This window comes from Nicotiana tabacum, chromosome 13, assembly GCF_000715075.1.
Source record: "Nicotiana tabacum cultivar K326 chromosome 13, ASM71507v2, whole genome shotgun sequence".
In the NCBI taxonomy this organism is placed as follows: domain Eukaryota; kingdom Viridiplantae; phylum Streptophyta; class Magnoliopsida; order Solanales; family Solanaceae; genus Nicotiana; species Nicotiana tabacum.
Window position 1 is genome coordinate 87,087,913 of NC_134092.1, and position 27,702 is coordinate 87,115,614.

General features: G+C 38.0%; 2 protein-coding genes across 5 annotated transcripts; one reads left to right on the forward strand and one right to left on the reverse strand.

The window, feature by feature from the left end:
* The first annotated feature begins 10,811 nt into the window (after window positions 1-10,811).
* Window positions 10,812-16,558, forward strand: LOC107783022 (autophagy-related protein 18d-like). Of its 2 annotated transcripts, XM_016603982.2 has the most exons (5): window positions 10,812-11,248; window positions 12,293-13,098; window positions 15,255-15,510; window positions 15,799-15,922; window positions 16,212-16,558. In XM_016603982.2, exons 2-5 carry the CDS (start codon window positions 12,322-12,324, stop codon window positions 16,303-16,305), a joined length of 1,251 nt encoding a protein of 416 aa, XP_016459468.1. In that variant the 5' UTR covers window positions 10,812-11,248; window positions 12,293-12,321; the 3' UTR covers window positions 16,306-16,558. The 2 variants fall into 2 exon arrangements, with proteins under 2 accessions (XP_016459468.1, NP_001312280.1); NM_001325351.1 differs by lacking the exon at window positions 10,812-11,248 and having other exon boundaries at window positions 12,322-13,098; window positions 16,212-16,305.
* Window positions 16,559-17,540: 982 nt separating this feature from the next.
* LOC107783021 (uncharacterized) lies at window positions 17,541-27,454 on the reverse strand. 3 transcript variants are annotated; one of them, XR_012698069.1, is made up of 8 exons: window positions 26,740-27,454; window positions 23,516-23,592; window positions 23,218-23,386; window positions 22,225-22,313; window positions 21,964-22,128; window positions 21,711-21,788; window positions 19,960-20,746; window positions 17,541-18,065 (listed from the first exon to the last, which is right to left on the reverse strand). XR_012698069.1 is itself a non-coding variant. In XM_016603981.2 (8 exons), the coding sequence occupies exons 1-8, from the start codon at window positions 27,227-27,229 to the stop codon at window positions 17,960-17,962; spliced, it is 1,278 nt and encodes a 425-aa protein (XP_016459467.2). In that variant the 5' UTR covers window positions 27,230-27,454; the 3' UTR covers window positions 17,541-17,959. The 3 variants fall into 3 exon arrangements, 2 of the variants coding, with proteins under 2 accessions (XP_016459467.2, XP_075084210.1); XM_016603981.2 differs by having other exon boundaries at window positions 20,643-20,746; XM_075228109.1 differs by lacking the exons at window positions 17,541-18,065; window positions 19,960-20,746 and adding an exon at window positions 21,351-21,604.
* Between the last annotated feature and the right edge of the window lie 248 nt (window positions 27,455-27,702).

Sequence of the window (27,702 nt, forward strand, 5' to 3'; positions counted from 1 at the left end):
GCCCGTCTTAGCTGAGGAGAAATATTTATTAAAATATTTTCTGGTCATTTCCTCCCAGGTTCTAATCGATCCACTGGGAAAACTTCGAAGCCACTCATTCACATCATCTTTAAGTGAAAAGGGGAATGCCCTTAAGTACACTGCATCTTGTGACACCCAATTATATTGAAAGGTGTTCATAATCTCCTCGAAGTCCATTAGATGTGTGTTTGGATTTTCGTTTGGCTTCCCTCTGAAGACAAAGCAATTTTGAAGGGTTTGAAGCAACCCTTACTTCAACTCGAAATTGTTTGCTGCTATTGGAGGTGGTCTAACACTGGATAATCCTTGATTGTAGGCCGGTCTAGCATAATCGCCAAGTGGTCTCCCAGGCATAGGAGCTATATTTTTGAACTGGTCTGCAGCTAAGGGTTGATGCTGATTAAGTCTATGACCCCTCTCTTCTTCATAGATATTCTGTGCATCTCTAATAGCTGCTTTCTCGGCATCCCATGTTAGTTTTTCTCGGAGTTTGGCTAACTCTCTTGCAGCTAAATCTATATTATCATCACCGTTTCTAGCCATAGTTTCTTAGTTTGAGGATTGACTAACCTTTTCTAACTTCTCAGTGAGATCTCTTTCCTTCCTCAATTGTCGCAGTTTTGTTTCTAACTCTGGCTCATATGGTAGCACTTCTTTCGCAGAAGCTCGATTCATGCACCAATCTTAACCTGTAACCTGCGCACAACCCAAGAACACCAACCGTAAAAAGGGAAAAATAAAATAAAAAGAAAAAAATTCCTGAATTAGCACTACAAATGTTTTAAAACACTATTAATTGCCAATCCCCGGCAACAACGCCAAAATTTGATGAGCGCAAAACACACACTTAAATTGTGCTTGCTAATCAAAGATAGTATAGTATAATATCGTTCCCACATGGATTGGAGTTAAGTAGTATTTTCGTAGTTTCTAGCTTGATTGCTATCCAGGATAATCAACAGTTGGGATTTATATGATTAAAAACTAAAATTAACTAAGAATCTAAAGCTATTGACTAATGACTATCGAGACAAGGAATAAGCAAATAAGGTTATCAATGGGAGAAGATAGGGTTTTGATAGGATAGGTACAAGATAATTGTTCGGGATCTAACTCTAGATAATTCAATAGATAATTCACTTCTAATGTTCAAGTGAGTCTCTCGAATTCACTCAATTATTAGTTCAAATATTCAGCAGAACTCCTCTCTCGATTAAGTCTTAACCTCACGAGATGAACCAATTTTAAGCACGTAAAGATATGCAAGAATGCGTAGTGGATTGGTTTTTAGGAAAACCTCTTTTGATTATTCTCCTAACTAGGTTTAATCAATGATTCAACTAGCCTCTTTCGATTACTTCGAAGAATCTATGAACTCAACCAACAATATAATATAAAAATATCACAAGTTATGTCTCTCTCGATTACATGAACTAGTGAATATAGATGCAACAATTAAATCATCCAAAACGATTCAATACATAAAACTAGAGTTATAATTCACAAACAATCATCAATACACCAAATTCATCAAACCCTAAAGGGAACTACTCCATAAATATGAAAAATTTCATCACAAATATAATTAAAGTATAAGAAAGCATAAATTCGATCCAAACTCGGGTCTTGAGTGAGGAAGGAATGATGAAATCCTTGTGCTCGTGCTCTTCCAACTCCTCCTTAGCGTCCTTAGGTCTAAAGTATGTCAAAAGTCCAGAAAATAATATTTTTTCCATGTGTTTATACCATGTAGGATCGGGCCCAGATGAAATCACCCTTTTCTAGCCGAAATAGGAAATTCACTCTGTCAAATTTGTACAGGCGCGCTGCATGGGGCGACGCGCCATGTGGGAAAGCAGTGGGGAACTTCAGAGGTCTAGCACTTTTCAAGAAGCAGGATTTTACACAGCTGCGGTGCCCCACGTGCCGCGGCTGTGTGGTTTTCTCAGAGTACAGATTAAATCTTGTGTTTTGACGTCCAGACTTGGTCCTCGACCCCCGACCACGATCCCAACTTAATCCCTTGGGCTTTTACTCAGACTTCAAAGCTCCAAATAGCTAGAATTAGCTCCACAACATCTACATAGCTCGGAATCAATCCTACACGGCATTAAACACATAATAAGTACAAAACACTACCAATTAAAGCTCAACACAAGTAAAGTGTAGTGAATTAGAGTGCAATAAGCGACTAAAATACGTAATTATAGCCTACCATCACACCGTCGAAAGAGGTTAAGGAGCATCTCCAACAAAAAAAAATGCCTTGTGTCCAACCTGTTGATTATGTTCTTGAGTTGCAAAAGTTGAAAGCTGATATTAAAAAAGTTTGTATTGGTTTTTTATTTATATTTGAAAACCTTTGTTTAGTATGTATATTGTAAGTCTATTATTTTTCTTCTTTGTTTCTTTTTTTAGCTCGATCAACAGTTAAAATCCTTTATGAAATATGTTTCTGATAAATTCAAGGAAGTCTTTGAGGTGATAAATTTCAAGGTATATGTTTCTTTTGCATATTCCCCTTTATTCTTTAGTTAACTTATTTTTTTTGTTTAAATAGCTTAGTGGAAGCGAAAACAAATATGATCCACATACTAAGGGAGACACAGCTGGTGGTCAGCATAATAGTAATTTTCTAAGTAATATGGAGTTAGGCGGAAATGAAGACGTGGACATGGATGGTTCTAAGGTGTGCTTTCTTGTGCATTCTGCCCTTTTTCTTTCTTTCTTATTTTAGATAATTTGATTCCTTTTTTAAATAGATTAGTGAAAGCAAAGGCAAAGATGTTTCACATACTCAAGGAGACACCAGTGCACATCATCCTGGTAACTTTGTGCTAGAGCATGATGCAGATCAGTTAGGTGTCAATATCAAGGAAGGACCTTTTGGTGGTATTTTTATTATGTCCATTGCTACAGTAATTTTACACCATATGGAGGCACGATGGTGCTGTTGGTGAGACTACAAATATTGGTGAGGTACCAGGGGAGATGCAAGAAGAATCTGAGAAAGAGGTTTTAGAATCTCAAACTGTTATCTACAAGCCTGAATTACTTCATGAAATTTCGTCGAAAACGCGAAAAAGAAAAAGATAATCGGTTATGGTCGTGCAATCTCCATTTATTATTGTATTTCATCGAGGATCCAGTAGTGGTGTTATTGCAGTGAAAGAGAAAAGCAAATTTATGCTATTAAGCATCTTTTTCAAAGCAGAGTCAGTCATGGTATAAAAAATTATTTGTTGAATATATTTCTTGCGTGGGTTAGAGAAGGAAATGTAACAGCCTAACCTACTAGTGATATTGTCCGTTTTGAGTCTAGGTCGGCACGGCTTTAAAATGCGTTATTAGGGTCTAAGGCCTGTTTACTTATATACTCAGCATCTCTCCCATATTCTATCGATGTGAGATTTGCCTAGGGTGTGATATACACCCTCCTTAGGGACTCGGCATCCTCGCTGAGATTTTCCCCACCACTATTCAAGGTTGCACGCGAAGTGGCTCTGATATAATATGTAACAGCCCAACCCACTAGTAATATTGTCCACTTTAGGCCTAGGCCCGCACGACTTTAAAGCATATCACTAGGATCTAAGAAATGTCTACTTATATACCCAGTATCTTTCCGTTGCCTAGGGTGTCATAGGGAAGTCCAGGAAAAAGTATGTTTTGAATTTCTGAGTTTTTTCATTTTCATGTTTTAGTGAAGTGCCATTTGTATCATTATTGCATATTAAATTACCTGTATCTCCTTTGTGTATATTGGTTGCATCAAATTGAATATGTTATACCACGAAGGAAATCTACCCGAAGCATATTAGTGAATTGAAGCCTAACTGTAATCTTGGTATTTATCATATTGATAACAACGAACGATTTCACACTTTGGCCTATAATGGTTTGCGTTTGGAAGACACAGTATGTAAGAATATACTTTTATAGTTTGTTTCATTTTTAGATTTCGTTACCTATTTTATACTATAATACTGATTAATTATATCTTATTTGTTGATTCTGCAAATTGATATTTTCTTCTATTATCTTAGGAAGAAGAGGAAGTATAGCGAAGATTTACCTGTAAATTGTACCACCACAGATTGGTACTTCGATGAGAAAATTAACGATTGTGCTGTATTTGCAACATCATTTTCCTAGTATTTCATTGAGGGCAAGACACCTCAGTGTGACGATCCGATATGTCGTTTTAAGTACTAGCTTTCTTTTTTGTGTTTCGAGACCTTCCATAGCATCATTTAATGAATTATAACTTGCGTGCTATGTACGTGTCAATTTTCGGAAAGTTTAAATGCAAATTTTAAAGGAAAATATAATTTTTGACTTTGAAAGTGGCTAAAGTTGACTATAGTCAATATTTTGGTAAACGACATATCAGTGTTTTGATAATTTCGGTAGGCTCGTATGATAATTTTTGACTTGTACGCATATTTAGTTGGAGTCCCGGGTGACCCGAGGCCGTTTCAGTTTTATGCAAAAAAAATTTAGAAAATTGAGTTGAACTTTGAAAATTCTTGAGTTTTTGCGTTTGATTCTTGAATTTAAATATTATTTTGATGATTTGAACTTATGAGCGAGTTCGTGCGATATTATTACACTTGTGTGGATATTTGGATTGGAGCCTGAGGGGCTCAGGTGAGTTTCAGATATGTTGTGGACTGATTTGGTGTGATTGTTGTGTTGCTGAACTGTAGATCTCGCATTTGCGAGAACCTGCTCGCATTTGCAACACCGGGAAAAGGGATGGCAGCTTCGCTTTTGCGAAGATTTATTTGCATATGCGATGGGTTCAACCTTCGTATTTGCGAAGTTCTTGTCGCAATTGCGATTATAGGGCAGAATGGGACAACTTCGCTTTTGCGAAGCCAATTCCGCATTTCAAGTGGTCCAGTGTTTGCATTTGCGATCATTGTGTTGCATTTGCGACATCAGAAGAGTTCATGCACTAATTTGCATTTGCAATTAGTGGTTCACTTTTGTGAACATCGCAATTGCAAATCAAAGTTCGCAATTGTGATACCTGTAGCAGGGTAAAATATTGGAATTTCGGGACTTAGCTCATTTTACATTATTTTTTAGACTTAGACTCCATAGAGGCAATTTTTGGAAGGCAATTTCTTCCCAACTTTATAAGTTAGTAACTTTAACTTGTTTTCATTCAATATCCATTACTTTTTCATGAATTTCATTATCAGATCTAAGATTCCTATACTAGAAATTGGGGGTTTAGGGTAGAAACTAGAGATTTTGTAAAATTGAGATTTAGACCTCAAATTAGGTTCAGATCTTGAAATAAATCACATATTTAGTCTCGGGGATGAATGAGTAATCGAAATTTAGTCTTAATTTCGGATTTTGACCACATGAGCCCGGATTGACCTTTTCAATTATGTTAAAGATCGAACCTTTTCCGTATGAGGGTAGTTTTTAAATCTTGTTTTGACTTGTTTGAATAATAATTGACTAGATTCAGGTAGTTTGGAGGCTTGTTCTAAAGGAAAAGATATGTTGAGTTGTTGATCTTATTCCGAAAAGAGGTAAATATCGTGGTTAACCTTGATTTGAGGGAATTAGGACATGATTAATCCATTTGCTACGTAATTTATGTGTAGGGACGGTGTATATGCGAGGTGACGAGTGTATATGAGTTGTCATGGATTCGATCTTCTCGGACTTCGAAGGTCCCGTTAACCTGGTTGACCACGAGGAGGGAATCACACTTAGCCTCTACGACTTTCGCTACCAAACTTCTGGCTAGTTCGAGACCTGCAATCATGGCCTCATACTCGGCCTCATTGTTAGTCAATTTTGCAATTCTGATAGACTGTCTAACTATATTACCTGTGGGCGATTTTAGTACGATGCCTAGTTCGGACCCCTTTGCGTTCGAGGCACCGTCCTTAAAGAGGGTCCAGACTCCCTAGGAGCTACTCGATTTTATCAATAGTTCTTTCTCAATCTCGGGTACGAGGACCGACGTAAAGTCAGCCATGAAATTTGCCAAGATTTGAGATTTGATAGCGGTTCGGGGTCGGTACTCAATATCGTACCCGCCAATTTCTATGGCCTATTTAGCCAATCGACCTGAAAGCTTAGGTTTGTGCAAAATACTGCGAAGAGGATAAGTTGTTACAACATGTATTGAATGATATTGGAAATATGGTTTTAGTTTCCTAGAGGCACTTATTAAAGCAAGCGCTAACTTTTCTAAGTGTGGATACCTAGTTTCGGCCTCGCCTAAGGTCCGACTGACTTAATAAATAGGGAATTACGTACCTCATTCTTCTCGGGCCAGGACTCTGCTTACCGCTATCTCCGAGACAGATAAGTACAAGTAAAGTTGTTCGTTCACTTTCGGGGTATGAAGAAGCGGCAGGCTCGATAAATACCACTTCAGCTCCTCCAAAGCCTGCTGGCATTCCGGAGTCCATGCAAGGCTGCTCTTTTTCTTAAGTAGTGAGAAAAACTGGTGGCTCCTATCTGAGGATCTCGAAATGAATCGTCCTAGGGTGGCTATCTGTCCCGTTAGCCTCTGCACAGCCTTTACATTATCTACTACTGTGATGTCCTCGATAGCTTTGATTTTATCATGGTTGATCTCGATTCCTCGATTGGATACCATGAAACCAAGAAACTTGCCCGAGCCAACCCCGAATTCACATTTTTCGGGATTGAGTTTCATATTGTACTCTCTTAGTATGTCGAATGTTTTCTGTAAGTGCTTTAAATGGTCTTCTGATCGTAGGGACTTAACTAACATGTCATCAATATAAACTTCCATTGAATTTCCTATTTGTTTTTCGAACATTCAGTTTACTAGGCATTGATAAGTTGCACAAACATATTTTAGACCGAATGGCATTACGTTATAACAGTAGGTACCGTACTTAGTGATGAACGAGGTCTTTTCTTGGTCCTCTTGGTTCATCTGTATCTGGTTGTACTCGGAGTAGGCATCGAGAAAACTGAAAGTCTCGTGGCCGGCCGTGGCATCGATCATACGATCGATATTAGGCAAAGGAAAAGAATCCTTAGGGCATGTTTTATTAAGGTCTTTATAATCTATACACATTCTAAGTTTGTTTCCCTTTTTAGGGACTACCACCACATTTGCTAGCCATTCGGGGTAGTTTACTTCTCGAATGGATCATATTTTAAGAAGTTTGGTTACCTAGTCTTTGATGAAGGCATGTTTGACCTCGAACTGGGGCCTTCTTTTTTGCTTTACCGGATGGAATTTCGGATCCAAACTTAGTCTATGAGTAGTTACTTCTAGTGGGATCCATGTCATGTCAAGATGGGACCAAGCGAAACAATTTATGTTAGCTATAAGAAATTAAATAAGCTTTTTCCTAAGCTCGGGATTTAACCCCGTGCCCAGGTATACCTTTCGTTTGGGCAGATGTTCGACCAGCGTGATTTGCTCTAGTTCTTCGACTGTTGATTGGGTAGCGTCGGAATCATCGGGGACCACGAAGGATCGAGGGACCCCATATTCATCATCTTCGCTAGTCTTCAGATTCCCTAGTAGGGTCGAGGCTGACGTTTGTGATTGCTATTTGGTATTACGTTCCCCTTTCAAATCTGATCCTTTGGTCGATGATAGTGAAGATATCGGAATTACTTCATCGACGACAAACATTTCTTTTGTGGCCGGTTGCTCTCCGTAGATCGTTTTGAAACCCTCCGATATTGGGAATTTCAGAACCTGGTGGAGGGTCGAGGGTACAACTCTCATATTGTGGATCCACGGTCTTCCAAAAAGAGAGTTATACCTCATGTCGCCTTCGATCACGTGGAACTTTATTTCTTGGATGGTCCCGGCCACGTTTATTTGGCAGAATTATCTCGCCCTTAGTAGTTTCATATGCCATATTGAATCCGTTTAGAACCGGGGTTGCGGGCACGGCCTGGTCCTGTAGACCGAGCTGTTCTACGACCTTCGATCTAATAATGTTGGCCGAACTACCTGGATCAATTAACACACGCTTAACTTGAGTTGTATTCATAAGTACAGATATTACCAGTGCATCGTTATGGGGTTGGGTGATTCCTTCTGCGTCTTCATCACTAAAGGACAAGGTTCCTTTAAGTGTGTAATCCTGAGACCGAGATCGCTTCTCTCTTACAATCGACATCATAGTGCATTTAAGCACCGGCCTCTAGGGGATATCGATCCCACCGATGATCATGTGGATGATATGGTGTGGCTCTTCTTGTTCGTTTTGTCTTTTGAAATCCTTATTTTTGAAATGGTTTTTGGCCCGGTCACTTAAAAGTTCTCGAAGGTGCCCTTTATTGAATAACCGGGCTACCTCCTCTCTCAATTGCCTGCAATCTTCCGTTATGTGGCCATGAGTGCCATGATATTCACACATTTGATTTGGGATTCCTCTAGGTTGGATCGGTCTGCAGAGGTCGAGGCCATTTAGTATCTTTGATGCGTCTGATAGCCGACACGATGGCGGATGCATCGATGTTGAAGTTATATTCCGATAATCGCGGTGCTTCCTTAGGTCCAGTATGCCTGTCGAACCCATTCTTGTTCATCAGCCCCCGAGACCCTTGACCTCGATCACTTCTTCTATTGCTTTGTATGAGGTTAGGTCCTGGTTCGTTACCCCTATAATCTCCACTATACGGCCGGTATCGGTCCCTGATCGGCCTTTGTTCTCGGTTGATGTCCCTTTTAATAACGGACCCAAAACCCAACTGGTCGTCTTCGACTCTAATATTCGATTGATACCGATTATGAACATCGACCAAGGTAATAGCTGGGTATTCGATCAGGTTCTGCTTCAACCGTCGTGAAGCTATCGAGCCTCGTTCGTTCCGACCTTGAGTGAAAGCTTGAACAGCCCAATCATCTGTGACTGGTGGTAGGTCCATTCGTTCCATTTGGAAACGAGATACGAATTCTCTTAGCATCTCATTATCTTTTTGTCTTACCTTGAAAAGGTCCGATTTCCTGGTCTCGACCTGTATGGCTCCAGCATGTGCTTTTACGAAAGAATCTGCAAGCATAGCAAAAGAATCGATAGAGTTAGACGGTAAATTATGATACTATATCATTGCTTCTTTTGACAGGGTTTCACCGAAATTTTTCAATAATACAGATTCGATCTCGTCGTCTTCTAGATCGTTCCCTTTAATGGCACATGTGTAAGAGGTAACGTGTTCGTTGGGGTTGGTCGTTCCATTATATTTAGGAATTTCGGGCATGCGAAACTTTTTGGGGATCGATTTCGGAGCTACGCTCGGGGGGAAAGGCTTTTGTACGAACTTTTTGGAATCTAAGCCTTTTAATATCGGTGGTGCCCCCGGGATCTGATCAACCCTGGAGTTATACGTTTCCATCTTTTTGTCATTTTCTTCAATCCTCCTTTCTCCTGACTCTATTCGTTTTGTCAATTCCTCGAGCATCTTAACAATTTCGGGATTAGTCCCCAATTCTTGCTCATTTGACCTTACTACAACTGGTCCCGTTTTGTGGGTGATTTCTTGGGGTGGACTGGGCTCGAGTCTAGTCGGTGCCTGGGTTTGGCTCTACAACTGGGCTATTGCTACTTGTTGAGCTTGCAACATTTCGAAAATCATACGCAAGCTGATTCCGTTTTCCTCAGCGTTTTGGGTATTTGGAGCTGCAGATCGAGTTCTACCATGAATGCTATTTTCAGGGTCGGAACGTTGGTTTGCCTCGATTGCCACATGTGAATTAATGTCTATTGACTCTTCGACCCGAGCTCCAACGGAATAGACGAGTGGCCTTCCACCCCCGGGGGGTTAAGTTGTTGTTCTCATCTTGAAGGCCAGCTTTATTGTCGATAGGTAGGGTCATTAATTGAGAATTCGTCGTTTTCAACCTGAAATCAAAGACACTTCCAAGAGCAAATGTAAAATAGTGTGTTTCACAGAGATTCGTACCAAATAATCACTATTATCCTTAGCCCCACGGTGGGCGCCAAACTGTTTACCCGAAAAACGGATAGAGTTGAATTTATACGTAGTTCTAAGAATACGTGGTATAACTTGGTACAAATCGGAAAAGTAAGTAGAAATATATCAAATATTGACTGTATAAAGGAATGAAATACAAACCAAGTTGATTAGAGAATGATTTATAAACGAACAAGATAAATCAACATCCAAAGCTCAAAAAAGGATAAACTCTCTATATATCAGTGTAATAATCTTTGAAATGTAAGTGTATGAATGTTTTTATCTTTTCTTCGGATGTTCTATCTGCCCTTACAGAAATGATACTCACTCTTAATATAGTGAAAAAATTCTACTTTGGATATAATAAAAAATACATAGTGGAGATCCCATGATAGATTAATTAATTAGCTTTTCCTTAATTCCCGCCGAGATTGTCTCTCTAAGTGCGGCTACAACGACTCTTTGTCTCATAACTCGATCTAGGTTGGTCTTGGTACTGATCGATCTCCGGATCCCGAGCTCGATATCGACTCGAGCTCGATATTGACTCGGGCTCGGTATTGACTCGGGCTCGGTATTGACTCGAGCTCGATATTGACTTTGAGCTCGGTATTGAATCGGTCCCTGAATCTTGAGTTTGATAACGTGGCTTCGGATCTCATCTCGATATTATGAAGACGACCCTTGGTCCGTTATGTTCCAATCTTGACTAATTACACGAAGAGCAAAACAAGTTTTGACCGTATACACTAATATGCTAGTAATATATATTAATTAGTAATCCTTTTTGTTTTCCTAACAAAAGGTCACACATGAATGATCTAATGAAATTTTATTGTAGATCAATGGAAGCCGTAGTTTCTTCTTTACCTTTTCTTTCTTTTTTTCTTTATAGACAATTCAATTATGAAGTATGTTTCCGTAGAAAGTAAAACTCCATTTAGATTTTAGATGGGGATTTTGACTCGAACATGATTTTCTTAAATTTAATACAAAAAAGAAAACATCTAAACAAGGATGATGGTGTCACTCTGTCAAAAACAAAAGATCCCCTCGAATCCGCGGATCTCCCCAACAGGCCACACCCAAAAATAGAAATAACCAGAATAACCCGTCGGACTCTTCTCTCCTCAGTCGTGCTTTCCTCTCCAATCTTTCCCCTCAATCACAATTCACCCTCCCAAAGATCTGGGCTTCTCTCTCTTTGATCGTGACATCGCAATCGCTACCACAAAATTTGAGCTTCACCAATCGCTGCCGAACTAACACAAAGGTCAACACATTTTACTCTTATTTATGTTTTTTTTTTTCCATTTTCAATTGTACATGCCCGAATGTGGATAATTAGGGTTTACTTAAAGATACTATCTTTCTGATTTTTTCATTTTAGTTAGGTGATTTTAAACTGTACGATTTAAAATCCAGTCAATTCTAATGATAATTGACGCGAGCTGAGGTTTGCTTGAAGAGTGAGTATACTGTGCTGAAAAAATTGAGCTTCTTCAGGAAATCAGAGAACAAGATCATTGAGTGATGATAAGATGAATCAGGCTTTATTAGTGATGCTCCTCTATTTATGTCTAAAGGCAAATAGTAATTTAATTAAAGAGATAAAACTGTGACTTAGAATTGATTGAAAGATTATGGTGTGAAATCCTTTTCAACTTGCAACTACATGTCCAGAATGTGGTTCACACAAATGCACTGTGCCACTTTAATTTAGCCTGCAAAGAATCAAGCTCTTAAACTGTGAACATTTTCCTAGAGACAAATTGGCCTCAGCAAGTGATCATCTAATTTGTGGTAGCATTTGCAAAAACATGCTCTTGGAGAGGGTCAAGACGTTTTAAAGTTAAAACTTTTTTAAAAAATGCAGAGAACAACACGTAGAAAGTGTCTCAAGTTTTGTATTTCCTTTTTCATGTGGTTCATGACTATTTAAATATAAAACTTATCAGAAAAGTGTCTTCTAAAATTTAGCTTCAACTAGTTTTCATTTCTAATTCCAATATAATTAATGTTATTGCTTGGCTGCCCTCTAAAACATAAATGTTCTCTAGATCTATAGAGGTTCTTCTGTGGGCTAAGAAGTAAACTTTATACAGCAAATTTTGTTGTTGACGATGGTGGAAAACCAAAAAGATACTCATGCTGCTTTGGTAGTTATGTACTTTTGCGTTCTGTGCTATTACTCACGCACTTCTAGACTTAAGTATTACGAGCCTTTTACATTTGTTCCTTGCTGTCTTAAGGTATGCACTAATTGTTTTACATTTGTTTGTCGTCTTTATGTGCTTTTTCAAATTTGATTTTGTAGATTTCCATAGCTTCTGTTTGCATTTGGTGATGACTACTCTATCATCCCCAACGAGTTCAACTGTCTCACCATCTCGAGGGACACTTCCACCAGCAGCCTATGGGACATATGAATCCCCCATGATCGGGGCCTCTCATTCTGGCCATTCTGAACCAGAGATCAGTGACAATGATGATACAGAGCTACACTCTGTGTCATGGAATCAGGATTACAGTTGCTTTGCTGCTGGCACTAGCCGTGGCTTTCGTGTATATAACTGTGATCCTTTCAAAGAGACTTTCAGACGTGATCTGAAAAGTGGTGGGTTTGGAATAGTAGAGATGTTGTTCCGATGCAACATTTTAGCACTTGTCGGTGCCAGGACTAACGCCCAATACCCACCTAATAAAGTTATTATATGGGATGATCATCAGAGCCGATGCATTGGTGAATTTTCATTTAGGTCTGACGTTTGTGCAGTGAAACTAAGACGGGATTGTATTGTTGTAGTCCTTGAGCACAAGATATATGTCTACAACTTTATGGATCTGAAGCTTCTTCATCAGATAGAAACTGTGGGCAATCCCAGGGGACTTTGCTGCCTCTCACACCATTTAAATACATCTGTATTGGCTTGCCCAGGCGTTCGAAGAGGACAGGTCCGGGCTGAGCATTTTGGCTTGAATATGACAAAGTTGATCAAGGCGCATGATTCTCAGATAGCATGTTTAACCTTGACTATGGATGGGCTGCTTCTTGCAACAGCAAGCACTCGGGGAACTTTGATAAGACTCTTCAACACCATGGATGGAACTCAGTTGCAAGAGGTAGTTTCTTCTCTCATTTCTGAGGAATTTTGTTGAAGAACTAGAGATTCAAATGGTGATAGGAAGGGATGAGCACAAAGCTGGCTCATTCCTTTTGCAGTTTTCTTAGTGTCGGATTCTCATAAAAGTCGGGCGTTGTCATCAAATATTCCCGTTCCAATTTTTCCTGAATTACTTTCCGGCATGGAGATTATTTTTGACATGTTAAGGTACATACCTGTTAAGTTTCTAAGGTCAAAAGACATCATCTTGAGGTCAAACTAGCATATAAGAACGTAATTGTATAACTCAGCTGCCTAGTAAAAGAAGTCAATCTTGTGGGATGGGCCATATGAAAAGTAGTTTTAGTTAATGGGCCGTAAAGAGTGGTAAGGTACTTATTTACATCAAAGCTTAACTTGGAGGCCATTTCGTCTCTGATCCAGCACAAAAAGGAAAATGGATACATACAAAGGTTATGTAATTGCAAAATGTGAAACAACTTATAAACATACATTCGTAGGTGTTTAGAGGTATAATGAAGTAATTAAAAGTTTCCTCTCATTAATAGTGATAGGGAGGAGGACGGAAGCAAAAGAGGCGGGAGAGAATTAGTGTGTATTGCATGTAGAGAGTAAAATAATATCTTGAAATGTGAGAGAAATGAATGACTCGGGTAAAAAACCCTTCATCAAGATGAGTTAGCAGAGGTGCAAGTTTCCTGTGTTTGCCAGAATCAGAAGTGGAAGAAGTACCAGAGTCAGTTGTGAGAAATGCGTCATGACCCTGACTAGGGGAAGAATGGGAGGTATTGTAGCGCTACGGAGTAAAATGGCGTTGGTACTTTGGGATGTGAGGAAGGGGAGTTATTCCATTGGTATTTCTTTAATAATATGTGGGCACTGTTATTTAGTGGGGCTTTATGGGAGTCTATAGGCCATAGGTGAGGGATCAAAACTAGAGTTTCGGTAGGAAGTTTCAGGGTGGATGTGGGTGGCAAGAGATTCCATGGGCAATTGGTGGGAATCTCCATGCAATTAGGTTACTGGAAAAAAGCTGAACTAGGAGGCATTCTCTAGAGCAATGGGGGATTATGGGGCTTCATAAGTTGTCACCAGTTGATCAATTTTCCATTGGCATGTGCAAGATATACTTGGTCAATTGATGAGAATTTTATATCAAAATCGAGACTTGACAAATTTCTTATCTTCATAGGGTGAGAGGAGATAGATATATATTCAGTCGCTATCTAAAGTTCTCTTCACGGCTTCAACAAGTTTTAGTTTTTCCTTCTAAATGTAGTTCACATGTAATTGAGAAGTAGCCTTAACATTTTGTGTAAAAATCAAACTATGTCACTTTAGATTGGAGAAAGGAGTATAATATTAAGTATTTTAGACTCGGTATTGCTAATAGATGGGATCCTTTTGCATCACAGTGAACTCTATAGTGTTGCTTATAGACAAAACTACAATAGGTGAAAATGGTACGACCTTCAAATTTCATTTATCTATGTATGATACTGAAAATGGAATGACCTTGAAATATTCAAAACTTTTAATACTTTTCATGAGATAATTTAAATGAATACCGTAGTTAGTGAGGGTTCATATAGCCGAACCCAACTTGTTTGGAATTGAGGTGTAGTAGTTGTTGTATGTATGTATGATGCTGAATATTTTGAATTTCTATATAGGTATGGTTTTACATGCTTTAGGGGGGGTAATATTTCTCAAGCATGCTTCTGTCTTGTTTCTGGTGGTTGAAAATGGAATTGCTGAATGGACAGGACATCAAAAGTCTACTTAGCTTTAAGAATTAATTGTTGTCTCCTGTTAGTTGAGTCTTCTTTAGCTCTTCACTCTGCTGCTAGTTTGTTAAGAATCTCTCCTTAAGAATACTTTAGGGCCTGTAATACTCTTGTGAGACAATCCACAAAATCTTTGAGACTTCTAATTGTCTACAAAATACAAAATGGTATTAATGGGGCCACCTTTTGGTTTTAGATACTGATTTTGAGATGTTTTCCTCTAATTTCCTATTAGATTAAAAGCATGCTTTATATGATTCCTGTTCTATTTTGGCTTTCCTTTCATCTAATGGTGACTCTAATACTGAATGATAATATGTTATCTTTAGCATAGATTGCTTAATTCCTTACATATGCTTTGCGTTAGGTGCGTAGAGGGGTTGACAAAGCAGATATCTATAGTATTGCACTATCACCAAATGTGCAGTGGTTGGCCGTCTCTAGCGACAAAGGTACCATCCATGTGTACAGCCTAAGAGTACGTGTTGTTGGCGAGGATGCTGCAGCTGATTCTGCTGTTAGAACTCCAACATTATTGTGTCAAAATTCATCAAATTCTCTTGATGCACTTATTTCTCCAAGTACTGGAGCCAACCCTGGTTCATCATTGTCTTTTATGAAAGGTGAGCATGTTATGAAATTACACATCAACCCGAAATGCCTGTACAATGTTTCCCTGACAATAATAATTACATTAATAGGAATATGCCATAGTATTTTAAACTGATTTTGTAATGACTATGCTGTATTATTCTAACTGCCAAGTTTAATAAGGTCAATTGATTGACTTCTGAAACTGATTTGATATTCTCACAAAATTTTACCTCTTTATCCATAGTGGTGAGGTGACACTGCCAATTTTCTGTTGGAACTGTTCTAATTTGATTTCTTTTCTGAATACAAATTTTCAGGAGTTCTGCCAAAATACTTTAGCTCTGAATGGTCATTTGCTCAGTTTCACTTGCCAGAATGTACCCAGTACATTGTTGCGTTTGGTTCTCAGAACACTGTTGTTACTGCTGGCACTGATGGAAGGTACTAAATAATTTTCTTTTTGGCTTAATATGTTACTCTGTTGCAACAATAGTCAGCAAATTCAGTTTAACCTTTTGGCATATGTTCTTTTGGCGCTTTGGGTGGAGATTGGAGTAATTGAGTAGATAAAATAGGGTGTAAGAATTTAGCAATGACCAACCCCCCCAAAAATAAAAATTAAGAAGAAGAAATATTTAGCATTTGTTCAATGTATTCTGGCATTAGAACTAAAAAGTTTGTACCGTTTCTAAAATGTTCTCCTTTCTCTCACCTCTTGGACTTCTGTCAGTTTCTATAGGTGCAGCTTTGATCCTGTGAATGGAGGAGAAATGGTACAGCAGGAATATGTCCGCTTTCTGAAAACAGAGAGTAGGCAGAGATAGTTCTGTTTCTAAAAGTACTTTCCCTGTAAATAAATCTCAGATTTACTCTCATGTGAAATTGAAAAGAAGGGAGAAATGCTAGTAAATAATAAGTTATGTTTGCTGATTAATGTGTATATAATGGCTCTTGCGGCTCTCTCTATATAAAATTTTCAGATTATCTGCTGTATTGTTTATACTAATGTAATTTATTCTGTACGAATACATGGAACTTTTGCACCGTCTCTGTATATAAGCGATTGCTTTCCTTTTACTGGATTCTCAAGTATTCATTTGATTGTGCTTTTTATGACAGCTAGATGGTGTTGAATTTACTCGGTATTGTTTCTGGTTCAATAGTTTAGACATCTCTGCTCTAAGTAAACATTTATGACCTTGTATTACCAACTTTCATGTCCTGATAGAAGCAATGTATGATGCTATAGGAAGGCTTGGTTGGCAATGGCTTAATCTCACTACCGGGTTTCAGAACCAGTTTGATTAGTTTTGATAAAAGGGTCTTTTTTATTTTCCTGTTTGTAATAAATTCCGCAGCCGAGTGCATGTGGATCATCGATTGGGAAAAAGAAGCTAAGAAGCAGTACTAATGTAGACACAACTCTAGCCGTTCAACATTTGATTGTTAATGCTGATAACAAATGTTTGCACGCAGGGTCTATACATGTTTCTATTTTCTGCTCCATCCGTAACATTTATCTGGACACCAAGTTTAATTTATTAATTTGATAGTCTATAATATACTAGAGTAATTACGACGAGAAATGACCCAAATTTCCCTTGCGCAAGGATGATAGTTAAAAAAAATAAATTTAAAAAAAGCATCAAATCAGAGTTGTATCGCGAACAATTTAATAAATTCAAATTCTTGTAAGTTGTTCAAGTTATACACAAATAAAACAGTGTCAAATAGCTTAGAGCAAATTCTAAAATAGAATGAGTGTCATATTTAATATTACATGAAAGGTTCTCATAAACATTGAGACAAAATAAATCTCTCTTTTTGAGGGGAAGGATCAGCCAGAGGTCTGGAAATTAATCACAGGGCTGGCTCGTCATAGGACCTTGACTACATACCGGCCGAAGGCCTTAAGTTCTGGAATTAGGGAAGGGAAAAAGCCATAGCTGCATTAAGCACTTGTTTTTAAAAGGAAGGTTAAAAAGACGGTAACAAGATGAGATGCACCATAAGAGGCTTGGGAAATAAAACAAACTCATAGCCAATAAAGATGCGAGTGTCACCGGCCCCAACACCATCACTTGTATTTCATTAGTGTTGTATGATACATGGGATATACTATGATATTAATTTTTCTCAAGTTGAAATGATAATGAGGAACTGTACAGGCCTGAAAAAAGAAACAAAATTTTTGTGTTTGTGGTTAAATTTTGTGAATTACATAACATTACATGAATATTTTCTCTATACAAAAATGAAGCACAATATGTACTGATATTGGATCAGGACATCCTCTCATCCCCACCAAATCCTCAGAGAAGCTGCATCAAGAGCAGAGCCCATTCTTACGCAACATCCTCGTGGAAACCTTAACAGGGCAACCCCCAGAATCAGGTAATTTCATAACTCAGAAACTGGCCAAGTCGAGGATAATGCCACTACCACGGAAAGATATTCACTCTGGTGTAACATCTATATTTAGAATAACTGGAAGAAAAGGCCAGTCGATCCATCTCCAAAAGATTTTAGATCAGCAGGTCTGACCAAGGCTCTGCACAAAGGGCAACTTCTTTCCCTTTCAAACCTGAAACATGGTGTTTAGAGGACACTAACTGTTAGCACAAGCATAGACATAACACTTTTTAAGCATTCAGAATATGTCCATGATAATAGGCAACAGCCAAGCAATAAGGCAGAGAAGCAAATTGATTTAAAGATCAATTTTTTTCTCAAGGGGATAGCGGGAACATAATAATGATTGAGCAGTTACTACTTCAAAAATAACACTATGTGAACACAGACGCTCTCTCCTTTTCCTCTCCTTTTCAGCATTAAGGTCTGCTTTGATAGACCAGATTAGCCTATGGAAACATCTTTAGACTAAAATTGAAAATGACAGCAGACTCAATCACAGTTTTCTTTTCCTTCTGAGGGCAAGACGAATTCATTTGTGATAACATGATATGCTTCCACCGAATTAGGGACTAGCGACTATTTTCAATTAGATAAAAACTCGCTCTGAGAGCAAATTACAGTTACTTTGGCTAATGGTCATGACAACTAGTTCAGAGAGTTACAAAGGGCTCTCAAATACAAATGCAACAATCTCAATTTCAGCAAGTAGAGTTCTTTCCAGACATTGCCCAATTAGTAGCATTTATGGCATTCATTAAATATTCCAGTAGGCATTCCCTTGTTCTAATGGCTGCCTATGGGCTATGGCCTTCACCGGCAATACATGGCAGGATCAACACAAATGCTGATGATAGTTTGGCGCACTTCAAATATTTTATTAGAAGCAAAATGCTATAAAGCACTTTGTAATTAATGTTGCAGGACCAATGAGAAAAAAACACACATGAATCACAGCATAATGTCTGAAATGTCTGACCACCTCATTAAAAAGTTCAAACTATACATGCAGGTCAGACTCTTTTTTGTTGGGCCAAGCACGTGATAATTTTTTTAAATAATGGATGGCGGTGAGATGTAAGCCCAGGACCAATCTCTATATTATGGTAAGAATCTTTTTGATAAGGCTATACTATGGTGAGAATCTACCAGAATCTGCAGATATGATATATCTATTTTTTTTTGAAAATGATATGAGTATCTAATATTATACCTTAGATTAGGTAAATATTATTCTTTATAGCAATAATATTTTAATTACAAAAATAATCAAGTATCAGATAAAGACCTCGGTCGCTGTAGGAAGGAAGGCACCTGAGAGGAGGGCAGCCAATCACGGGAGAGATGAGCAGTTGACATCCAAGAGAGAAACAATGCCTAAACGGACATAGGAGAGAGGAGCAATGCCGGAACATTCACCGCAGAAATTAGCGGTGCATGATCAGTCATTGTAGAGATGTGTGGCGCTGGTTGCCGGAGAAATGAGAGGTGTCGCCTGCCGGAGAGAGGAACAGTGCCAAGGTTATCGCAGGAGAGAGGAATCCAGCCGGTTGCTGGAGAGAAGAATGGCTCCTACATGATCACGGAAGAGAAGCCATGCCTAAATGATCATTTGAGAAGCGGCGCCTGAACAGTCCCGACAAGAATGACATCTGCTTGTCGAAGAGAGGAGCAACAACTGCACGATCGTTTCAGAGAGGAGCAACAACTGAATGGTCATTTCAGAGAGTAGAGAGGCGGGTGTTGGAGAGGGGAGCGACATCAAACAATGGACTAGGAGAATATGTGTATAGATTTACAAATGTGTAGATTCATCGAACTTGAATAAGAAAATACTACAGAATGTTCTATAGGATAGCCTGTATTTAATAAATAATATATTTACTTCTCTTGTTGGGCATCGAGTATGATTATTTACTACATTGTACGTAACTTAAGATTCCTATGCAAGAAGCCCCTCTTATAAATTGCTTGTTAACCAAATTCAACAAGAGTTTCCGCATTTATTTTCACATGGTACCAGAGCCTCTACAATCTTGGTAAAGATTTAAGTGATTTCCGCTTACCGGCCGGAATGCCTTACACCACATGCCCTGCTAGTGTTTTTCTTCTTTCTTTCCTCTTTGGGTGAATGATGGTGCTTCTCTCTCAAACAATCAGCGTCATCTTCTCCCCGGACTAGAAAAAACTTCTCTCTGGCGATCAACGTCGTTCCTCTCTACGCACGACCGGTGCCACTCCATTTTCTACTCTCCATGACCCTCCTCTAAACATTACTGTTTTCTTTTATTGTTCTGCCAATTCAAGCTATGCTAATAGTGCCTTGGAGATTTACAACACCAAACCTCTATATGTTGTCCACAAAGCACTTTATTTCGCTGTGCAGTTTCCAACAAATTTTGCGACAAAAAATTCCAACACTGCTTAATTTTTTGGTGATTGTGCACTATTCAGAGATTTTGGTGGCAATCCTTTGGTGATTGTGCACTATCCCAGCAACATTTTGGCGGTCTTCAAAATTAGCAATTTCAAAATTGGTTTGCCAATTTGAGGGAGCGTGTTGAATGTTACTAGAATGCGTCTAGATCAACATATGTCTAGCTTCATCGAACTTGAATAAGAAAAATGTTAATAGGAATTCTATAGGATTCTTTAGGATATTCTGTATTTAACTAATAAAATATTTAATAACCTTGTTAGGAATAAAGAATGACTACCTACCAATTATAACTGCAAAGGAAATACTAACCATTCTGAGACACAGTCTTCACAAAAGATGTGTTTGCAACGCAACAAAATTGGTGCATTCATCTTCTCCTGGCAAATAGCACATAGATCACCAGCTGCAGTTACCTTGTTGAAACATAAAACGTAAGATTACATGAGAGAATTGCATATTAAAGATATAAGGAAAAGGAAAGATATCTAATTAGGTAATTCTCTTCCTTGCCAAAATGAGCGATAATATGCTTACTGCTCGTTCCATATAAGTAACTCTAAGAACACAGAAGAGTATCTTTACAGCTTCTCTAAGTAACTAAAAAAGGCTGATGAATCTAAGGACACGCCATAAAAGAGTGGATCTTTATGTCATTTATAGCTTCAGACCTAGTGTCACTTTAATCTTTTGCATTTGCTATTTTATGTCTCACAGATCTGTCTGTTAGTATATTAAACTGGGGATTGCTTTAGATTGCTTCTAGTTGAAATTGTCACAAAACACCCCAACTTCAGCTCCGCAACTTTTACATTTGGTAGTCCCGAGCACACTTTCCACTATTTGGCCTAGACACCAAGAAAAGGCAAAAGTTTTATGAATGTAAATTGTCCTTAGATAACTGAGATTAAAGTCTATAAACGAGGGTTAAGATTTTTGGCATTTACTGCATGTCCGTATGCATAAACCACTGAGTCAATGGTCATTTAGAAGTTGAACCAACATTACCTACTTGGAAAAAGAAGAGTGAATAGCTTAAAGATAGGTAAAGAAACGAAGAGCGCAAACAACATAGAGGTTGTACGACACACTTCAATGTTGGTAACACAACTCAATAGCTTACAAAAAAGATATGGTCAATCTATAAAGGAATAAAGTTGCTATAAGGAAGCGACATGAAATTTATCATCAGACCAAAGAAAAGCGACGAAAAAAAAAATATAGGATGTTACCCTCTCATTATCCACGAAGAGCACAATAATTTTTCCTCCCACCTTACACAAGTATATTTTTCAATTTTAGTGCATCAATTCATACATATAACTGCTTCTAACTGTAAAATAGAGAAGAAACATTGCAAGCCAATGACAAAAATGATACCTGGTCAGGTGTGGCATGTGACCCATAATGGATTTCCTTAATCGACAATGCCTTCAAAGCAGTAAAGAATGATTGAACCTGCGGACCAGAAACTAAGTGTGACGGAGAGGGAAACCATGCCAAATTTGTATAAAAATTGTGGGGTGCTCCCCCACCCCCCTGCCGGGGGGGCGGGGGAGAGTTGGGGAGGACGGTGGCTTTTCCATTTAATTTTGGTAACCACCAACAGAAATTAGCTCCACAAAGACCTTACCTTCTCAACAATTGATGTAAGCTTAAACGTCAAGTACAATCCTGTTGTCAATGATGAAAAAAGGCTTCCATATTCTTTGTTGAGAAAGAACCTATACCAGACAGGAGCCGGTAATAATGCACGATATAGAAGCAGGGTATACTCCACCAGAGTCAGCATTTGGCCCTACGAGACCAATCAAGTTCAGTGTTCTTTGCAAAAAACATAGAGGAAATCAACAAATCGCCAGATAAAACATAAAACATTGGCTTCATAGTATACCTGTCTGCGGAAATTGTGGCCCCTGCCATTCTTGTAATACATAAGCAGTGCCAACTTCAAAGCCATTGCTGCCTGTCGCACCATTGTATCTGGATATAACAACATTTAGGAGAAGGTGAGGACTGATGCTCCTTCCTATGAGATGTCTAGAGTTAAGAGCCTTCATAGCACCCCAAAAAGATGAAGATAGATTTATTTAGTACAACATTGAAAGGGCAGCCCGGTGCACTAAGCTCCCACTATGGCGGGGTGGAAGGACCGGACCACATTGGAAATGTGGAACAATATAGAGTGGAACAATCACTTTCTACATGGCAAAAATGAACTATTGAAGCATAAAGGGCACCTGATATAGGGTCATCAAGGGGGGAATTAAGCCGCTAGGCAATATTGTCTGATATGATTTCATGAATAACTCCTTGGTATGATTTCATGAATAACTCCTTGGTATGATTTCATGAATAATTCCCTTGTATGATTTCATGTATATTATTTCTTCCTTCTCCTTTTCACACTCTTTCATTTTCTAAGGGGTCTGGAGCTAAGCAGAGGGTTTTCCTTTCTTTTATTTGATTGGTAAAAAGGAGAAAGATCCCTAGTGATGAAAGCAGAGGGGTCTTTCTTTTTCTTGTTTATTTATTTATTTTTTTTTGGGGGGGGGGGGTGGTTTGGTGGGTGGGGGGGGCTGTGAAGGAAGTAGGTTTTCTATTATATGATTGCAGCGGAATTATCCTATCTCCCAAACCCTGAAGTAGGAAAAATAGAGCAATGTCATGTGAATTTAATTTGAGGGAAACTAGAATAATGATCAGAAACAGAAGAAATTTCGGATCTTAAGTTGCCACTTCACAAAAGCACTCTGATTTAATATTTCAGGGCAATTATTCATGTTAGGACAGAAATATTGGCAAATTATTAGAAGGTGACCAGATGTGTATAGCATTATACAAATGTATGCAGAACAAAGAGTAGAAGCGTATCAAAAAATCATACCATTTACCAGGATGATGAAAATAGCATGCCAAAAAGGTGGAATAACTTTCGGGGGAACCATAAGTAATGGATAGAAAAGATCATCTTTGTGATACCACCAATAGATTCCAATAACATGAAGCATATACAGCAGAAAATAACCAAGAAGGACATTGATCTTTCGCTCCCCCTGCAAATATCAGCACTTCAGTATGACCATATTCTGAGTCCACTTTAATCTTTGTATCGAGCTTCAAAGAGGATAAGTGTTGCACAGCAAGTAAAACTAAATACAATTAAAGATGGAGCACAATTGCACCTTTAGAGCTGTCTGCTTCCGAAGAATGTCATTTGACTTGAACATGAAGGCAGTGATCCAAATTGTGACAAAGAAACCTGCAAAACATGAATTAGAGAATGAAATAAAGGACTCATGCAGCTGAAAAGAAATTTAGCATGTATATGTGAATAATCAAACTTTTAGCAATGAAATTGGAACGAGAATTGCCAATATTGACAAGTGTCCATGTCTGAAAAAACCAATTGAAACTTGAAAGCCAGCTTGAATTATGCAGCACTCGTCAAACTTTTATCGGGCACTAAGTCTATTCATACTGTCAGCAACTTTACTTCAGTAACATGCATCATGATGCACTAGTCTCCATGACGAAGGTGAAAATTGGCACCATCGTTTTTTTCGTCCCCATCTATAAACCTAGTATTAGTCAATAATCCACTTCAATCATTTACTGCTCGCCATTGCTGAAAACTTCATTTAAGATTAATTGAGAGTTCATTTGTTACAATATACATTACTCTCGGGAACCAGTAAATGTTGCCAGAAGGAAAAAATAGATAATGCCGTCAAACGTCTCTAGGGGAATGTTCATCAAAATATAACCATATATCAGGAAAAGAAAACAGGCCAATCACATCTTAGAAAATAACATGATAAGTTAAAAAGGCAAAGAGCTATGTGAATCTCCCAACACGTCAAAAAATTTCATAGAACTGTTTATCATGTTCAAAGGCATTCTCCTACATATTTTTAGAGTTCTATCTTCACGTTTCTTTTCATTAGCCTCAGTGACTCTAAGAAGTGAGCACACAACAGACGCGTAATGAGTAGGAGTGGTCATAGAACAAAAATGTATTACTCTCATAATCAAAAAGCTCCCCTTCAGCAGTTACATCAAACATCACATAACATTCCGGTCAATATCATGGTAACCGTTATCAATCAATAGAAGCACCAAAAAGAAAAAATGATAGAGCCCATATCCAGATTGATTCCTAGGTAATAGAATGGCAGGTTGCCAGCTTTTAGATTTTCGCCAACACGACGACCCGACATGAGGATACCAACTGCAGCTGACAAGTGAAGCTAGTGAGTTAAGCCTCAAGCCTTCAGGGGTCATTTTTGGTAGGAGAACAAGTTATCCTGGGATTATAATGATGGGATTATAATACAGGGAGTAAATAATGACGGATTATTCAGTGAATATATATTTATGGTAGATGTATGGTTCGTTGGCCTAAAAATGGGATATACTGGTTATAAAATAAGCATGTGTTTGGTGTTTACTAGATAAGTTGGGATAAACTTTTATTTTCAATTTTAACCTTGGATTGTTTAAAAGACTTTGGGAAAGAGCCTTAGAGAAGTATATCTTTGCCGTTTTAGTGTTTACCCCGGGATTAACCAATCCCCGGATTATTATCCCACCCTCAATGTGAGATAGAATAAACACATTGTGGGATTAATTAATCCCGGGATTACCAATAACGAATACAAAATTCAACCAAACGCGGGATAAAATAATCCCGCATCTAATCCCGGGATTATTTTCCCTTATTCCACATACCAAATGACCCCTCATAGACAGCCTAGGGACTCGGCCCTGAGCAAATTGCAGATGCCAGCATAGCCAGCTAGTCCAGAGTCTTAGATGTATAATTTTACTTGTTCACCTATTAGTCTAAAAGAACATACAACAAAGGGTCTCCACACGGTATCTTATGCCAACTTGGGCTTCCCACTCCATGTTTACATTACATTTCTTTTAGCAGAGTGTAGAGGTATATATCTCTGTTTTAAAAGGCGTTTCTGGGGCGAGCCCCAGCGAGGCGTACCAAAAACGCCCTGGGGCGATGGTGTGGGGCGAAAGTCTCAAGAGGCGTACGCCCCGCAATTCGGGGCGTTCGGGGTGCATTTTTTTAGTAAGGAGTAAGCCCCAGAGACTTTTTCAAATTAAAACAAAATTTGTTGAATTAGTCCTTCATATAATACCCAAATTCTCAAAAGTCAGTTTGGTAATTACTCAAAAGGTTTAAAAAGGAACTCAAAAGTATTAAATTTAAAAGTAAAGACCTTTTTTATTGATTTAAGCCCTAATTCATGATTTTCCAATTTTTTATTTTGTCCGCTAGTCTGCTAATATCTCCCAAAAGTAACGAATATTTAATTTTTTTTACAAATAGAAAGAGAACTACATTTTTCTTCGTAGCAGCAAATTCAAAGTTCAAATTGCAAGTTAATCATCCTTTTTGTTCCTCCATATAGAAAACTTTATTCTTTTAGACTCAAATTACTTGTGCTCGTAAGTAACGTATAATAGACTGTTTTGATTAGTTTTTGTGGGGATGGAGCACACATATATATAGTTTTCTTCAATTTTTATGCAATTTTACCTGTTTATAAATATTAACTGTCATTATATTATTTTATAAAATATTAAAAATTAAATACCTATGGGGCTTACGCCCCGCTGAGGCATATGTAAAACGCCCCGCCTTACGCCCACGCCTTTTATCACCATATGACAGCATGTCACACAAAGAGGCATATGTATCACTAAAAATATCTAAAACGAATGCAGTATCTACAGAGTTTCCATTTATTATATTTTTTAAGTAACCGATTAATCCGCCCTGAGATTTCATCCATTATAGTTTAATGCCAAATATTTCTTTTGTATGCTTTGTTAGGACAACGATGTCATTTCCACATGACTTGCCTTCTCTTTTGCATTGTATAAAGACCTTGCTTGCACTCATTTGGAAGGTGGCGTTCTTCTTTGAGTTCAGTTTTCATTTGAACTTTTGTTTCACTATTCACACTCTTCTTCAGTTTAAGTTTGGTTCAGTAACATTTGCTACACATTAATAACATGCTTAGGTTACTACTGATAATCACATTCTCTCTCACAACCGTTGAGTAATCAGAACCAATCATCAGTGTAGTCTCAACTTCAAACCTTTAACCACCACAAAGTAGCAAAAATATTGTGCAACTCCAAACATGACGGAGCAACAACTAAGCCTCAGTCACAAACAAATTGGGGTCAGCTATATGAATCCTCATTGACCATGTTACTTCATATAAACTCCCAACAATATACAAAATAGAATAATAATATAAACAAAAGTAAGAAAAAAAAAATATTAGAAGTTGTTTATATTTTCTAGTGACATAGAAATCTTACTATTATAAAAGCATAGGACGTAAAGTAGAATTGCAAACATGACTAAAAAAGAGTATACCTTGCAAGTGTTGGCGGATGAAAACAACTACGAGGAGCAAGGAAAAAGGAAGAATCTGCTCAATCAACCTTGCAGCCTGCTGTATATCATACCTTTGGTATGAGGAAGAAGAATCCCTATTACCCCCACTCCCCGTAGAACTAGAACCCCTCTCCTCCATCACATCAACATCAACACCAACACCCTCACTCCTAACCCCATCATTTTCATTTATCCTAATTGAAACTTCCCCACTACTACTAGCATTACTGTTACCACTATTAGATATTGATTCAGAGTTATCGGGAATACGGTTATTATCAGGAATGAGCAAATACGCTTCAGGGTTGTCGGGTCGGACCCGGAGTAAACCGGAGTATTCAAGGAAAGTAGAAAGCGGGTACCTCAAGACTCGAAGTGGAGTGAGATTAAATCCGAAGGTGCTTGAATTAGAAGTAGGTGGAGATGATGAATTAGAATTCGGGTTTGTGTCAACACTTGATGTCTCCATCAATACAAGACTTTGAAAAAACAATAGAGTAAACAAGGCAATATATAGGGTTCTTGTTGCTATACAATTTTGGAGTATTAATGCAAATTTTAGTAGCTGAAGAAGAAGAAGAAGTAGCTGAAGGAGGAGGGAGAAAGCTCAGTCATAAACTTAAGGCTAAAGAAAAAAGAAATATTAGAGGAAAATTGGGAAGAAGGGTCTAAATGGAGAAATAGTTATTCCAATAATTTTTATGCATTACCAAAAACATAAATTTATGCCAAAAGGAGGAAGGAAGAGTAAATTTAGTTTTCCCTTTTGACTTGGAAACTTGAATAATAATAATAATAATAATAATAATAATAATAATAATAATAATAATAATAATAATATATTCTCCCTCTCCATTTTTACACCTCACTTGAGAACCTATTAATAAAAGAATTTTTTGACTATTATACCTTTATTTAATACTTTTCATTTCTAAATATCTT